The sequence below is a fragment of the Polypterus senegalus genome, chromosome 7 (genome assembly GCF_016835505.1).
Source record: "Polypterus senegalus isolate Bchr_013 chromosome 7, ASM1683550v1, whole genome shotgun sequence".
Classification (NCBI taxonomy): domain Eukaryota; kingdom Metazoa; phylum Chordata; class Cladistia; order Polypteriformes; family Polypteridae; genus Polypterus; species Polypterus senegalus.
This window is the reverse complement of record NC_053160.1, coordinates 175,822,089-175,837,953: the sequence shown is the minus strand read 5'-3', so window position 1 is coordinate 175,837,953 and position 15,865 is coordinate 175,822,089. Positions and strand designations below refer to the sequence as shown.

At 37.8% G+C, this 15,865-nt stretch overlaps 1 protein-coding gene across 1 annotated transcript in view; it reads right to left on the bottom strand.

The window, feature by feature from the left end:
- Positions 1–15,663, bottom strand: part of LOC120533029 (H/ACA ribonucleoprotein complex non-core subunit NAF1-like) — a 65,572-nt gene extending 49,909 nt beyond the window's left edge. Inside the window, exons 1-3 of the mRNA XM_039759643.1 lie at positions 15,541–15,663; positions 14,440–15,068; positions 8,270–8,432 (exon numbers count right to left, since the gene is read on the bottom strand). Of these exons, the coding sequence (XP_039615577.1) occupies positions 8,270–8,432; positions 14,440–15,068; positions 15,541–15,648 (900 nt within the window). The 5' untranslated portion in view covers positions 15,649–15,663. The remainder of the gene's footprint in view (positions 1–8,269; positions 8,433–14,439; positions 15,069–15,540) is intronic.
- Between the last annotated feature and the right edge of the window lie 202 nt (positions 15,664–15,865).

Genomic DNA, 15,865 nt, shown 5'->3' with positions numbered 1-15,865 from the left:
TCTTTGAAAGGAAGGGATTGTAAAATGATTTTATATATTGTAGAGATGGAGTCTAATCCTTGAAATTGAGCAATATTTTTCCAGCGTGGATGAGGGTGCAAGATGAGGAAAATCTGGAAGGTTCTGTTTAACAAAGTTCCTGATTTGAAGATAGTGAAAGAAATGTGTAGCTGGAATGTTAAATTTGGAATGTAATTGTTCATAGGATGCAAAGACGTTGTCTATATAAAGATCTCTAAGCAAGTTAATTCCAAATTTTTCCAGATATTAAAACTGCATATGTTTGTGAAGGTTGAAAGAGGTGGTTCTCTTGCAAGGGTGCCACAGATAGAAGCTTCTCCGTCTTAAAATGCTTTCTACATTGGTTCCAGATTCTAAGTGAGTGGAGCACAATTGGGTTATTAGTGTATTGCCGATATCGTGTGTTTATTGGAGCACAGAGCAAGGAATACAAAGAAGTACTGCAGGATTTTACTTCTATTGCGGTCCATGCCTGTGTATGTTCTTCTATTTGTGTCCAGGTTCTTATCGACTGTATATTTGCTGCCCAGTAATAAAACTGGAAGTTAGGTAGAGCCATGCCGCCTTCTGCCTTTTGTCTTTGTAGGGTCGCTCTTTTGATGCGTGGATGTTTTGAATTCCAAATAAATGAGGTTATTGTTGAATCTAATTGCTTAAAGAATGATTTATTAATGTATATTGGTATGTTTTGAAATAAAAAGGAGCTTAGGAAGAATATTCATCTTAACAGTGTTAATTCTTCCAGCTAGTGTGAGATGAAGGGTTGACTATCTATGAAAGTCTTGTTTAATTTTTTCCATGCAGACGAGAAAATTTTGTTGATAAAGAGCTTTATGTTTACTTGTGATGTTTACCCCGAGGTATTTAAACTGTTCTGCAATGATAAAAGGTAGGGTGTCTAATCTAATATTATATGCTTGAGAATTCACTGGAAAGAGTACACTTTTATTCAGATTAATTCTGAGACCAGAGATCTTTTGAAATTCTGTGAGTGCTGCTAAGACTGCAGGCACAGAATTTTCTGGGTCCATATATACAGTACCATGTCATCTGCATATAATGAGATTTTCTGTTCCAGTCCTTCTCTGCTAATCCCCTTTATCTGATCAGTATTTCGACAATGTATTGCCAGTGGTTCAATGGCAATGCAAACAGCAGCGGTGACAAGGGCATCCTTGTCTAGTGCCACGTTCTAGTTTAAAGTAGTCTGAGCAAATGTTATTGATGCAAACTGAAGCTTCTGGGTTAGTATACAGTAATTTAATCCATGCACAAATGTTGGGCCAAACCCAAACTTCTCCAAAATAGTAAAAGGTATTTCCATTCAATCATGTCAATGCTTTTTCTGCATCCAATGATAATAATATTTCTGGGGTGTTTGATTTAGTTGGTGAGTATATTACATTAAACAGGCGTCAAGATTTGAAGATAAGTGTCGGCCCCTAATAAATCCAGTTTGGTCTTGTGATATTACGAGGGAGCACTTTCTCCATCCTTCTAGCTATGATTTTAGAGAGTATTTTAACGTCGTTATTCAGAAGTGAAATTGGTCTGTATGATGCACATTGTAATAAGTCCTTATTTTGTTTTGGAAAGACAGTGATTAGTGCTTGGCGAAAGGTTTGTGGAAGAGATTGGTTATCTCTGGCTTCTGTAAATGTTGCTAATAGGAGGGGAGCTAGCTGAGCGGAGAATTTCTTGTAAAACTCTGCAGGGTAGCCATCAGGGCCTGCTGCTTTTCCACCTTGGAGTGACTTTATAGCATCTAGTAATTCTGATAATGCCAGAGGTTTATCAAGTTCCTCCACACTAAAAGCGTCTATTTGTGGTATCTGTAATGTATCCAGAAATGCATTAGATTGTATATTGTCTTCTTTAAACTCAGTAGTATATAGGGATTTATAGTAGTCTCTGAAAGTGTGCATTATATTTTTGTGTTCGATGATTTTATCTCCGTTCGTGTTAGTGATTACGAGATTGCGTTGCACTTCTTGCTTGTGAATTTGTTGAGCTAAAAGCTTATTAGCTTTCTCTCCATGTTCATAATAATGATGTCTGGATTTGTAAATTAGTTGTTCAGTTTCTTTAGTTGTCAAGAGGTTTAATTCTGAATGTAGAGCCTGCCTCCTCTATGTAGAGTCTCGCTTGGTAGTCTGGCATGTTCTTCATCTATTTTAGTAATTTCGCTTTTATCTCTGCTACTTTCTTGCTTGGATTTATTTCTGTGGGAAAGATATGAGATAATCTGTCCTCTTAAGAAGGCCTTAAGAGTTTCCCAGAGTATTCCTGCAGAGATCTCGGGGATGTATTTGTCTCTAGAAAGAATTTGATTTGTTTGGATATAAATTCAGTACAATTCTCGTCAGCTAATAGAAGCGGTTGAGGCCATCTGGGGGTGAGTGTATGGGGCTTAGTAATTTCAGCTCCAAGATCATAGGTGCATGGTCCGAAATAACAATAGCATCGTATTTACAAGATTTAATCTTAGGCAAGAAGTTATTGTCTATAAAGAAGTAATCAATCCTTGAGTAGCAATGATGTACTGGTGAGTAGAAAGAATATGTTCTTGAATTTGGGTTTAAAAACCTCCAGGGATCTGATAAGTTGTGATCAGTTATAAACTTTGTAATTATCTTTGCGGTGTTAGTTGCGTTCCCCTGTGGAGGAAGTCCTATCTAAAAGTGGATTTAGAACACAATTAAAGTCCCCAGCCATTATAACTTTATGAGTGTTCAGATTGGGAATGGATGCAAATAAATTTTGTATAAATTCCTTATCATCAACATTAGGTGCATAAACATTTATCAAAATCATTTTACAGTTAGATAAGTCTCCCATGACCATTACATATCTCCCTTCAGGATCCAATACTACATCTGATGCTACAAATGGTACTGTTCTATGTATGAGAATTCCCACCCTCTAGTTTTCTTTGTAAAACTAGAATGGAACATTTGGCCAGTCCAGTCTTTTGCAGCGGAACTGATCCTTGCTTAGTAAGTGGGTTTCCTGTAAAAATACTATTTTAGCATTTAGACCTGTTAGGTGAGAAAGTACTTTCTTTCTCTTTAATTCGATTCAGGCCTTTAACATTCCAGCTTACAAGTTAACTGTCCCATCATGGAGACACTGATTCTGAGTTTTTGATGTCATTTTATAGTCTTAACTGGAAGTGAGATAGTTTAGGTCTTAATTTCCTATTTCCCCAAGAGTTGTTGCCATGCAGCTTATTATTACGTTGATAGTTATAATTATAAAGATTGAGATGATAGATTAGGTATAGATCAAGCCTGCTCTCTTTCTCTCCCCTTAACCCCCACCCTCCCTTTTGCCTCCCCAAGTGAGGCTAAAACCCACTTCACGCAGTCCCAGTCCTCTGACATACCCAGAGACAGAGCACGTCCAAAGCACAACAAGCCCCATGCAGTGGCTTTAGGTTAAAAGATAGAGATATCTGTTACCAATATAGTCTTTAAAAGAGAAAAAAAAAAAAAAAAATTTTGCACTTAAAATATATATATAGTCTTCAGCAATTTTAGTGCATTAAGATGATACCCCAGATAATAAACCCGGTGATGGTGTTAAAGATGTGTCCAAAATAAGCATAACAAGTCTTAATGCAGTAATAGCAATAACAGTAAACCAAGGGTATGATATTGAACAGTCTCGTTTATGGTACACATGAAATAATTAGAAAAGAAAAAGAAAAAAAAAAAAAGGAGGAAAAGGTAATTAAGCACAATAAAACATAAACAGATAGCGCCCTAGTAATACTAAGTAATAATAATATATGAGAATATATGATGATAAAAACCTGTATTTTAAAACGAATAGATCAGACAGTAGATTATTAATCCTAGCTTTATCATTTACCGCCATGACTCACTATTATGTATCAGAATAGTCCTGGGATCAGCTTTCTTAATTCATTTTCTGCTTCTTCCTTGCTAGCGAAGACATAGAAATGACCTTGCCATTCCACTTTCAATTTTGCCGGATACAGGAGGCTGTATTTGACACTGGCTTGCCGTAGCAGCTGTTTAATATTATAGAAGGCTGCGCGTTTAATAGCTGTTGCTGGAGAGAAGTCAGGGAAGATATTTTTGGTTATTTTCATATATAATATCTTCCTTGTTTCTGAGGAGTGCCATCACCTCTAGCTTAAATGATAATCATTCAAAACGAACTATAAAAGATCTTGGTCGGGGTCTTCACTTTAACGTCACACAAACGCCGGACACTTGAGAAGGCAACATAAAGTTGTCCATGTCCAAATACCGGCTCAGATAGGTAAATTCCTACTTTGTCCATGGGATTTGTTGATCGTCATGGCAAATGCAGCCTTAATAGGAAATTGGCGTTGTTTAAGTTTAAAAGGAAAATTTTGTCCCAACATTAAGGTTAAGATTGTGTTGTGGTAATCCGGCCGGGCTAATAGTGTTTAAATGTTGGCACTGTGCGCATGCGCTTTTGGTGCTGTTGGCCTCTGGCATCTGTGCATATACAGGTGCCGGTCATAAAATTAGAATATCATGACAAAGTTGATTTATTTCAGTAATTCCATTCAAAAAGTGAAACTTGTATATTAGATTCATTCATTACACACAGACTGATGTATTTCAAATGTTTATTTCTTTTAATTTTGATGATTATAACTGACAACTAATGAAAGTCCCCAATTCAATATCTCGGCAAAATTTGAATATTGTGAAAAGGTTTAATATTGAAGACACCTGGTGCCACAATCTAATCAGCTAATTAACTCAAAACACCTGCAAAAGCCTTTAAATGGTCTCTCAGTCTAGTTCTGTATGCTACACAATCATGAGGAAGACTGCTGACTTGACAGTAGTCCAAAAGACAACCACTGACACCTTGCACAAGGAGGGCAAGACACAAAAGGTCATTGCTAAAGAGGCTGGCTGTTCACAGAGCTCTGTGTCCAAGCACATTAATAGAGAGGCGAAGGGAAGGACAAGATGTGGTAGAAAAAAGTGTACAAGCAATAGGGATAACCGCTTACACCCTGGAGAGGATTGTGAAACAAAACTCATTTAAAACTGTGGGGGAGATTCACAAAGAGTGGACTGCAGCTGGAGTCAGTGCTTCAAGAACCACCACGCACAGACGTATGCAAGACATGGGTATCAGCTGTCGCATTCCTTGTGTCAAGCCACTCTTGAACAAGAGACAGCGTCAGAAGCATCTCGACTGGACTGCTGCTGAGTGGTCCAAAGTTATGTTCTCTGATGAAAGTAAATTTTGCATTTCCTTTAAGGTCCCAGAGTTTTGAGGAAGAGAGGAGAGGCACAGAATCCATGTTGCTTGAGGTCCAGTGTAAAGTTTCCACAGTCAGTGATGGTTTGGGGCAGGGCTGTGGAGTCGGAGACAATTTTGGGTACCTGGAGTTGGAGTCTGCAAAAAGTTAACCGACTCCGACTCCTACTAAATTTAAATGGGAATTAAAAAAGTAAGTTGAAATGTCCCAATTCACAGTCATAATGAACTACTTCTCTGCTGTAAGAATAAAGCCCAATGCATAATGTTACCACAAAACGAACATGTCAAGTAACCATGAAGCATGCTTTTCATTGACTGTATGCGTCACTATATGGGAAGTAATGCACAGGTAAGGTGCGGCACCACTTTCCATTGTGTCGTGTTCCACTGTTACAGGGAACTGTGAACCTAGCCTAGAGCCCCCCATACATTTACAGATGCACTGCCGATTTTTCGGCCGTTCAACGAGTCATCACGCGTCAAACGCCTGAAAAATCATCTGGTGTGTTCTCAGCTCCGTCTGCTCCCCTTCGCTATGCGCTAGTGAAGGGGGCCGAAGGAGCCAAGAACACAGATCTCCCTACCTGTCTCCAGCAGAGGCTCGTTCTGCTGATCAGCTGGCCGGTGAGTGACACAATGCACTAAACTTCCGGCTGGCTGACATAGGAGACAGCCACTGCAGCAGACAGAGGCATCACATTACTTTGGATGGGGGCAGTGGTCGAGATTTTTGGCAAGCTGGATCTGCCCGTCCATGTGGACACCCACAATCTGCGGCCGCCAATCAATTGTGTTTGTCTTTAATCTGGCATTATAGTAGAGTGTTGGCTTCCTAGCCAGTAGTTCTGTGGTGAAATGACATGTATGTTGCCTTCCTTTCCTTCAATGGATGTAGAAAATACATTAGCATAGTATATACATACAGAGGAGTCGGAGAGTCGGAGCATTTATCTACCGACTCCACAGCCCTGGTTTGGGGTGCCATGTCATCTGCTGGTGTTGGTCCATTGTGTTTTCTGAGGTCCAAGGTCAACGTAGCCGTCTACCAGGAAGTTTTAGAGCACTTCATGCTTCCTGCTGCTGCAGATTTCATTTTCCAACAGGACCTGGCACCTGCACAAAGTGCCAAAATTACCAGTACCTGGTTTAAGGACCATGGTATCCCTGTTCTTGATTGGCCAGCAAACTCACCTGACCTTAACCCCATAGAAAATCTATGGGGTATTGTGCAGAGGAAGATGCAATATGCCAGACCCAACAATTTAGAAGAGCTGAAGGCCACTTTCAGAGCAACATGGGCTCTCATAACACCTGAGCAGCGCCACAGACTGATCGACTCCAGGCCACGCCGCATTGCTGCAGTAATCCAGGCAAAAGGAGCCCCAACTAAATATTGAATGCTGTACATGCTCATACCTTTCAGTTGACCAACATTTCTAAAAATCCTTTTTTTCCCATTGGTCTTAATTGATATTCTAATTTTCCGAGATACTGAATTTGGGACTTTCATTAGTTGTCAGTTATAATCATCAAAATTAAAAGAAATAAACATTTGAAATACATTAGTCTGTGTGTAAAGAATGAATCTAATATACAAGTTTCACTTTTTGAATGGAATTACTGAAATAAATCAACTTTGTCATGATATTCTAATTTTATAGCCGGCACGTGTATACAACCTTCGTTTAGTAATATAGATTAAAATAAAAATGTATGCATATTACTCTTACTGTTAGCATGCCCTGTCCAGTCTTGGCACCTGACTTACATCTTGTAACATCTGGCTAAGCTCCTGCCCCAGTGACCAGGAACTGGGCTCAGCAAATACCTAAACAGCTAAAAAACTAAATAAAATTAAAGCAAGGGATTTAACAAAACTATTTTTTACTTAGTCATAGATTGACCCAGACACAATTAGTGCTAAGACAAATGGCATATCTTAAGATCAATTTTCATAAAACTGCTAATATAAATCTGCTTTTTAACACAATTACCTTATAGATTATTTACTTCCTCAATTTCCTTTTCTTGACATTTTAATAAGAGAGGAACAATTTAAAATAACTGTGATAAATATACACAGTTTGACTCTACAAGGTATTTATTACTGAAAATTGCACACCAGCTGTTTATGCTCTCTATCTTTTTATAAACGTGATCTTTGAAGCTACATGAAATTCTAGGAAAATATTGGCTGGATAGTTGTGTACAATACTGATCACAACAGTATCTTATGACAGCAAAGCTATTTAAAGCTCTTAAAAAAAAGATAGCATGTACATTTTACAGACATCTTGAGTCCCCAAAAAAGGAAAGGAAAAGTGGAAACAAGCTAAACTGAACTCAAATTAACCATGAAATACAAAACACAAAATTTACAGAATAAGCTTTATTCCTTGAAACAGGCCAAAAACTGAAGTGCTGCCGGAGTACATTTCGGAAGAGACTGAACAAAAATAGCTACACAATCCAAGTGTTAAATGGTTTTAGTCCTGAGTTTAAAATTTGAGCCTAGGTACTACCTGCGTGGAGTCTAGACAGTCTATGCTTATGCACAGATATATTTTATATGTACTCTGGTTTTCTTCTCACACAATAACGAGATATCAAGAAATAACAAATTGTGTATGACTACAACCATAAATTGAAAGAGACAAGGACAACATTTCATTTAAGTGTCAAAATCGGAGGCTTCTTTTTTTAGTTGCCTGTTTTACAAAGATTAAGGAAGTAAGTTAATATGACAAATCTCAGTTAAGCACCCTATGCTTGATGACCTTCACGGTGAATGATGACATTCATTCCTATGAATGTTCCTTTAACATCACTTAAACAGCAATGAGTTTGTAAACTGTAAATATTATGAGCTTTCTTACATTCTAATTTTAAAGTAAAATAAACAGTTGATTTAAACAATGTTTCAGCAGGTGCCTGGCAACACACAAACTGCAATCAATTTTTTTCCTACCTCTAATATGATTTCATCTTTTGTTTTCACTGGTTGGGGGGTCCTGTCTTTCCCAATAGACACAGGGTCTCCATCTTCAATGTCAGAAAGCCCAAGGTTGAGAGATGAGGAAGTGGATGAGGATGACGTTGAGGAGGAAGAGGAAGATGAAGAGTCTGAATCACTGCAAACACAGCATTGTTCAATTAGCGAGAGTGCAAATTAACATCACAAGTATGAACTGATGAATCTAACCGACGATGAACTTCTTGATATACTGTAGTTAACTACCCTCTTTAAACAATAAGTTGGGTATAAAAGTAACATCTCACCATTTCTGATACCTTATGTATTTCCCTGGTTTAAGAGAACTGTATCTTGTTTTGTCAAGAACAGGGCACAAGGCAGTAGCATCCAAGAATGAAATACTATTCGATCACCGGTCACAAAAATATACACTCCTGAACCTGACAATTGCAAGTAACCAATCAATATAAATATGGACTGCGTTTACGGACTGTGTTCTTCAGGGTTATTCTATGTGAATATGGGTAGAGCAAACCAGTTACACACCAAGTCACTTGGTAGGTAAACAAACTGGGCTAAAAGTGGATGAAAATAACATACCAAACTGTAAAAAAAAAGGCTAAAATAACCAAAACCCAAGTAAACCCAGTCTAATAATGACCAACAATTAAATTAACACATTTTCACCTTCTTCCCAATCTTCATTTACACACAAAAGAGTTGCTATCATGAATGTCATATTTCATTTGTAGCTGAATTAACAGTAAAAAGGAAAAAATATGATCTGTTCAAAGTTGGGTAATTTTTAGTCTTTCTTCTAGCTCTTTCCTTCGAGGGTAAAAATAAACTCATAAAACACACCAGTACATTGAAAATACTTTTAAAAAATGTTATTAGAAAGAAAGATCAGTGACCTACATAACAGTCAAAAAACAATAAAAACAGAACAATCACGAAAGGAAGACAACAAACACAGCAGATTCAGTATTGTTGTTATTTCAGTGCACCCTTCTGAATTCTTAAAGAGAAGTGAACAAACATTTCAACTGTAAGTCAATGCCAAAAATCAGTGAGGCAATGAGAAATAAACGCCAAGAGACAAAATCATATTCAGATTGTGTTAAGAATATTGGGCGACACAAGGGTAAGGACAAGCATTCACAAATGCTTTCAGCAGCATTAAAGAAGCATTTCATATTTATGTAAGCTGCTTTACCCAAGTTTCATTCTCTATGATGGTTGCTGGCAAATATCATTTGATTTCTCCAGATATAATTCCTAATGTTATTTTGCTATTACAAGGGAAGCCAAAATCTATCCAACACAGCATGGGTTGCAAAATAGAAATTAGTTCTAGCCCGAAATCTTTCCACATAGATTTACACTAACATAATTCGAAAGGAACTCATTAAATTAACACACATTTTTTGCCTTTAGGAGGAAACCAGAATACCTGATAATATCCATGCTGACACAAGGAGAGCGCTCAAATTGCACGAGGAAAGAGGCCAGGCTAAAAAAAAAACAATCTGACTGCCTGGAGCTTTATTGCACAGGTCTAGCCATTCTGCTCCCAAAGGCTAAATTATTAAAGTGTGTAAGAGCCAGTTAGCAATCCACTACCTGGCTTTATCCAGGAAGCCTTCTGATCCCTAACATGTACTTCACTCAGTTTCATTGTTTGTTAATTACACAAACCATTTACAAATCATCAATAAATGAAACTGCTCTTCTGAAATTATTCCTTACACTAAATTATAGAACACTACTTATTGCCAGAAAGTAGTATTCATGACACACAAATTTAGACATTAATCACTTTTGACTTTTTTTTTTTTTAAAAAAAACTTTGACACTGACAGCAGAAAAACATTTAGCAATATTAATTACAAACTGGAATCCAAAAAAGTTGGGACACTATACAAATCGTGAATAAAAACAGAATGCAATGATGTGGAGGTGCCAACTTCTAATATTTTATTCAGAATAGAACATAAATCACGGAAAAAAAGTTTAAACTGAGAAAATGTATCATTTTAAGGGAAAAATATGTTGATTCAGAATTTCATGGTCTCAACAAATCCCAAAAAAGTTGGGACAAGGCCATTTTCACCACTGTGTGGCATCTCCCCTTCTTCTTACAACACTCAACAGACGTCTGGGGACCGAGGAGACCAGTTTCTCAAGTTTAGAAATAGGAATGCTCTCCCATTCTTGTCTAATACAGGCCTCTAACTGTTCAATTGTCTTGGGTCTTCTTTGTCGCAGCTTCCTCTTTATGATGCGCCAAATGTTCTCTATAGGTGAAAGATCTGGACTGCAGACTGGCCATTTCAGTACCGGATCCTTCTCCTACGCAGCCATGATGTTGTGATTGATGCAGAATGTGGTCTGGCATTATCTTGTTGAAAAATGCAGGGTCTTCCCTGAAAGAGACGACGTCTGGATGGGAGCATATGTTGTTCTAGAACCTGAATATATTTTTCTGCAATGATGGTGCCTTTCCAGACATGCAAGCTGCCCATGCCACACGCACTCATGCAACCCCATACCATCAGAGATGCAAGCTTCTGAACTGGCGTTGATAACAACTTGGGTTGTCCTTGTCCTCTTTGGTCCGGATGACATGGCGTCCCAGATTTCCAAAAAGAACTTTGAATCGTGACTCGTCTGACCACAGAACAGTCTTCCATTTTGTCACACTTCATTTTAAATGATCCCTGGCCCAGTGAAAACGCCTGAGCTTGTGGATCTTGCTTAGAAATGGCTTCTTCTTTGCACTGTAGAGTTTCAGCTGGCAGCGGCGGATGGCACGGTGGATTGTGTTCACTGACAATGGTTTCTGGAAGTATTCCTGAGCCCATTCTGTGATTTCCTTTACAGTAGCATTCCTGTTTGTGGTGCAGTGTCGTTTAAGGACCCGGAGATCACGGGCATCCAGTATGGTTTTACGGCCTTGACCCTTACGCACAGAGATTGTTCCAGATTCTCTGAATCTTCGGATGATGTTATGCACAGTTGATGATGATAGATGCAAAGTCTTTGCAATTTTTCAGCTGGGTAACACCTTTCTGATATTGCTCCACTATCTTTCTGCGCAACATTGTGGAAATTGGTGATCCTCTACCCATCTTGGCTTCTGAGAGACACTGCCACTCTGAGAAGCTCTTTTTATACCCAATCATGTTGCCAATTGACCTAATTAGTGTTAATTGGTCTTCCAGCTCTTCGTTATGCTCAAATTTACTTTTCCAGCCTCTTATTGCTACTTGTCCCAACTTTTTTGGGATTTGTTGACACCGTGAAATTTTGAATCAACATATTTTTCCTTTAAAATGATACATTTACTCGGATTAAACGTTTGATCTGTCATCTACGTTCTATTACAAATAAAATATTGACATTTGCCATCTCCACATCATTGCATTCAGTTTTTACTCACAATTTGTTTAGTGTCCCAACTTTTTTGGAATCCGGTTTGTACTTTGCCATATCACACTCTTAAAAATGATACGTTTTTCTTAAAAAAGCAAGCAAGCTGCAAAGTCTGATGATGGAGGGACTCACGTTGAAATGCAGGTAGCAATGTTAGGACTTATCAGGTGATGGTTAGATAAAAAATTTTTTATAAAATTTTAAACACTCTAAAAAGTAAAGTGGTGCAACTTGTCTTGACCATTTCTGTGACTGACATATTAACCTTTGAATACCTCAATCTGGGAACACACAAACTAAAACGAGCACAAGGAGCATATACAAAAAAATAAGATAGGACGTAAAATCTGTGACAAAGTGGTATGACAGACAGCATAACGGGAAAGGATGAAAAAAAAAAAAACCCACACAAGAGTCATGGAACAAAAAGAAACCACAGCTTGTTTTTTTTTAAAAAAAGTTAATTCTGCAGAGATCTACCAAGCAGTACTGTAGACAACAATAGTATCTCTAAACTTTACTAGATTTTTCAAAAGCGCAAATTCCTAGACAATCTGAGGCAGTAGAGAACTCAGATGTACGTATTGGTTTCTGTGAAACATAATCTAATTTAGTTCCAAATAGTACACTTACTTTGACTTAGATCAGGGATCTCAAACTCCAGTCCTGGAGGGCCGCAGTAGCTGCAGGTTTTCATTCTAACCCTTTTCTTAATTAGTGACCTGTTTTTGACGCTAATTAAACTTAACACAGTGCATGTGTACGGGCGCCGTTCTCATTCCCTACCACCTTCACCGTCACTTCCCCTACCTCTTCATATTTCAAATCATTCTTGAGGCAGATTGAAGACTTGCCAGCTTAAGTGAAAAATTAAGGAAAATGTAACACAAGTAATTGCAACACAAACACTGACTTAAACAGTTTTAACACAAAAAGATGCAGGCGAAAGAAGAAAACCAAAATACCTGATAATATCCATGCTGACACAAGGAGAGCGCTCAAATTGCACGAGGAAAGTGGCCAGGCTAAAAAAAAACCAATCTGACTGCCTGGAGCTTTATTGCACAGGTCTAGCCATTCTGCTCCCAAAGGCTAAATTATTAAAGTGTGTAAGAGCCAGTTAGCAATCCACTACCTGGCTTTATCCAGGAAGCCTTCTGATCCCTAACATGTACTTCACTCAGTTTCATTGTTTGTTAATTACACAAACCATTTACAAATCATGAATAAATGAAACTACTCTTCTGAAATTATTCCTTACACTAAATTATAGAACACTACTTATTGCCAGAAAGTAGTATTCATGACACACATAAATTCAGACATTAATCACTTTTGACTTTTTTTTTTTTAAAAAAAAAACTTTGACACTGACAGCAGAAAAACATTTAGCAATATTAATTACAAACCGGAATCCAAAAAAGTTGGGACACTATACAAATCGTGAATAAAAACTGAATGCAATGATGTGGAGGTGAACGTAGAGAACTCAGATGTACTTCATATTTCAAATCATTCTTGAGGCAGATTGAAGACTTGCCAGCTTAAGTGAAAAATTAAGGAAAATGTAACACAAGTAATTGCAACACAAACACTGACTTAAACAGTTTTAACACAAAAAGATGCAGGCGAAAGAAGAGAAGAAGTGGGCCGCTAGGGTGGAGAAAAGAAGAGCTGCTCAGGAAGCAGCAAGCGCATCAACCTCTGAGCAAACAAATGATAAACGAACAGAGAAAGAGGATGGAAACTAGGAATGCACACGCCAAGTGTATTCACTGCACGTTATCGTGTAGTATGCCATTACTGCTTAAAAATAATTGAAAAGGCAGTTCGAGAAATTGACGAAGCTAAATTGGCGCTAGGGCGTGCATGTGGGTTGCTCTTGCCTTCTTCCATTGCTTGCTGGGTCAGGCTTCAGTTTTCCCGGTTGTTGAGTGGGTTTAGAAAATGGATGGATCGATCTGTTCTTGACTCTATTTTTCTTTTTGTAAAAACTTGATTGCTTTGTATGGAGTGCAATAAAATTACTAAAAAAAGAAAATGGATGGATAGATGGGTGAAAGAAAAAAAATGTACGAATCTGACTTAATACTTGTAAACCTATTCTGGCTTTAATGCATTTTACACATAAATGGAGAGCGATTTTTAATATTTATTGATTTCTTAGCCTATTATGGAATAATTGAGGATGAGCTGCAAGGTGCCACCCCATTCAACATGACAAAAGTTTGTGATGTGTGCTGAATATTCCAGAAGTAAGTATGTAATGACATTTTAGCAATAAGGCATGCAATGTGCACGTTTTGGGCATATGACTCGATAACTGTCACATGTGGGTTATTCAAGATGAGTAACAGGAGTTTTTTTTTTTCTTTTCATGTATGTTTATCCCATCATTTGCCATTGTATGACACTTTTGGCTTCTATTATATCATAAATTTGTCTCTCTCCATTCTGAAAAAAAACAGGACATTCATTCTTTTCTCTCAACTATTACTACAAACAATATGAGGGACGTAACATAAAAAAAATTTTTTTCGATGAAGTATTTAGAGGGCTTTGCAAAGAGAGCATTGCGAAAGGCACCCTTTAAGAGTACGATTTCAAATTAAAACGACAAATGAAAAGAAACACAAAGCAAATTAAATAATTAAAACTACTCATGTATTGTGCAACCCTATAAATAATTTTCACATAAATCCACAAGGAAGCAAGAAAGTATAGCAAACCTATCAGAAGAATCCCCCGATGAGCTACTTTCCTGACTGCTTTCAGTCAATTCTGCATCAGCTTCAACAACAACATGCACTTGAGGAACATCTTTGTTAACTGTTGGCAACTGTTCTTGTTGGTGTAACCCATCATTGCCTTCAGGGCCACTGGAAAAGTTAAGAGTCTCTAGCTGAGCAGCTACGCACATATCCATAGCTTCCTCTTCAGATCCTTCATCTACCAGCTTTTCACTTTCAGTTTTTATGACACACTGGTGGAGCTCAGTACAATGAGATGCACCATCAGATTCTTTAACCAGATTTCCATTCATGCTAGGGCTAGGAGGCAAGGAATCAGACTCTTCATTTACATTTCCATTCTTGCTAGGAGGCTGGGCCACCCCGCTGCCAGACCCAGTTCCACTGGTCCTGGTACCTTCTTCGTCCAAACCAGTGCCCATTTGTGTAGGTATTTTTGTCTGGCATCCTTGCATTAGGACGCTGTCACTGGTTTGAGAGAAGTTCATTTCTCCAGATGCTGGCCCATGACTGTTTTCAACCATCAGAACTGTTTCTAACCCTTTATCAGTCTTTACATTTATCCCTGATGTATCGGCTTGCTGCTCCATACTGGGTCGCGTGGAATTCTGAAATAAAATCAATAGACTGTCAGGGATGAAAACCGCCGTAAAACTTGTGCTGAATCGTTGTGCATTATTAAAGTTAACAAATGTCTGAAGAGCACGAAGGTATAAAAAGAAATGTCTAGAAATAAGCAAAATCTAATCACAATTGCTGTCGATGAGTTTTTTATACTTTGAATATGCATAATTAAAAAAGCTCTGTAAACTATGTGAATCGCTGATTTTATCACATAAAAGAAACACTGGATCGTCTGAAATCGACTACACACAATACCACCACATTATTTTTCATCGTGCGTCATACGCGTTACTGTAATTTACACTAAACTATAATTACTTTAACATCAGCCTAAAATTCAAAATGTATCCTCTACTCCGAAGTAATAACAACAGAATAACCTTAAAAATTATACAACGCATTCTTCAATTCTAAATAATAACAGCAAATTAGGTGGGAAACATTACTAGAACTTACTAAAAAAAATTCCGACGAGCCCACGAGTACGAGCACGTTGCCGCTGTTTATTCGCCGCGTTTCTGGGTCGCAGATTGTGACGTAACAGACGGGTATTTGTGGCGTCATCACTCCGCGCAATCATTTGATTTTAAGTCAACAGCGCTATTATGGCGTTGCAATTCATTTCTATCTACGTAATCCGAATACAGTTAAATCTAGGTTTTTAAATTCTTTCTTCTATTTCTGATTCCTTTTTTGTCTTCGAAAGGTATATCATTATTAGTTTTGTAATGTTTAATAGAGAAACGTCAAGCAAAATGACACCTTTTATTGGCTAACTAAA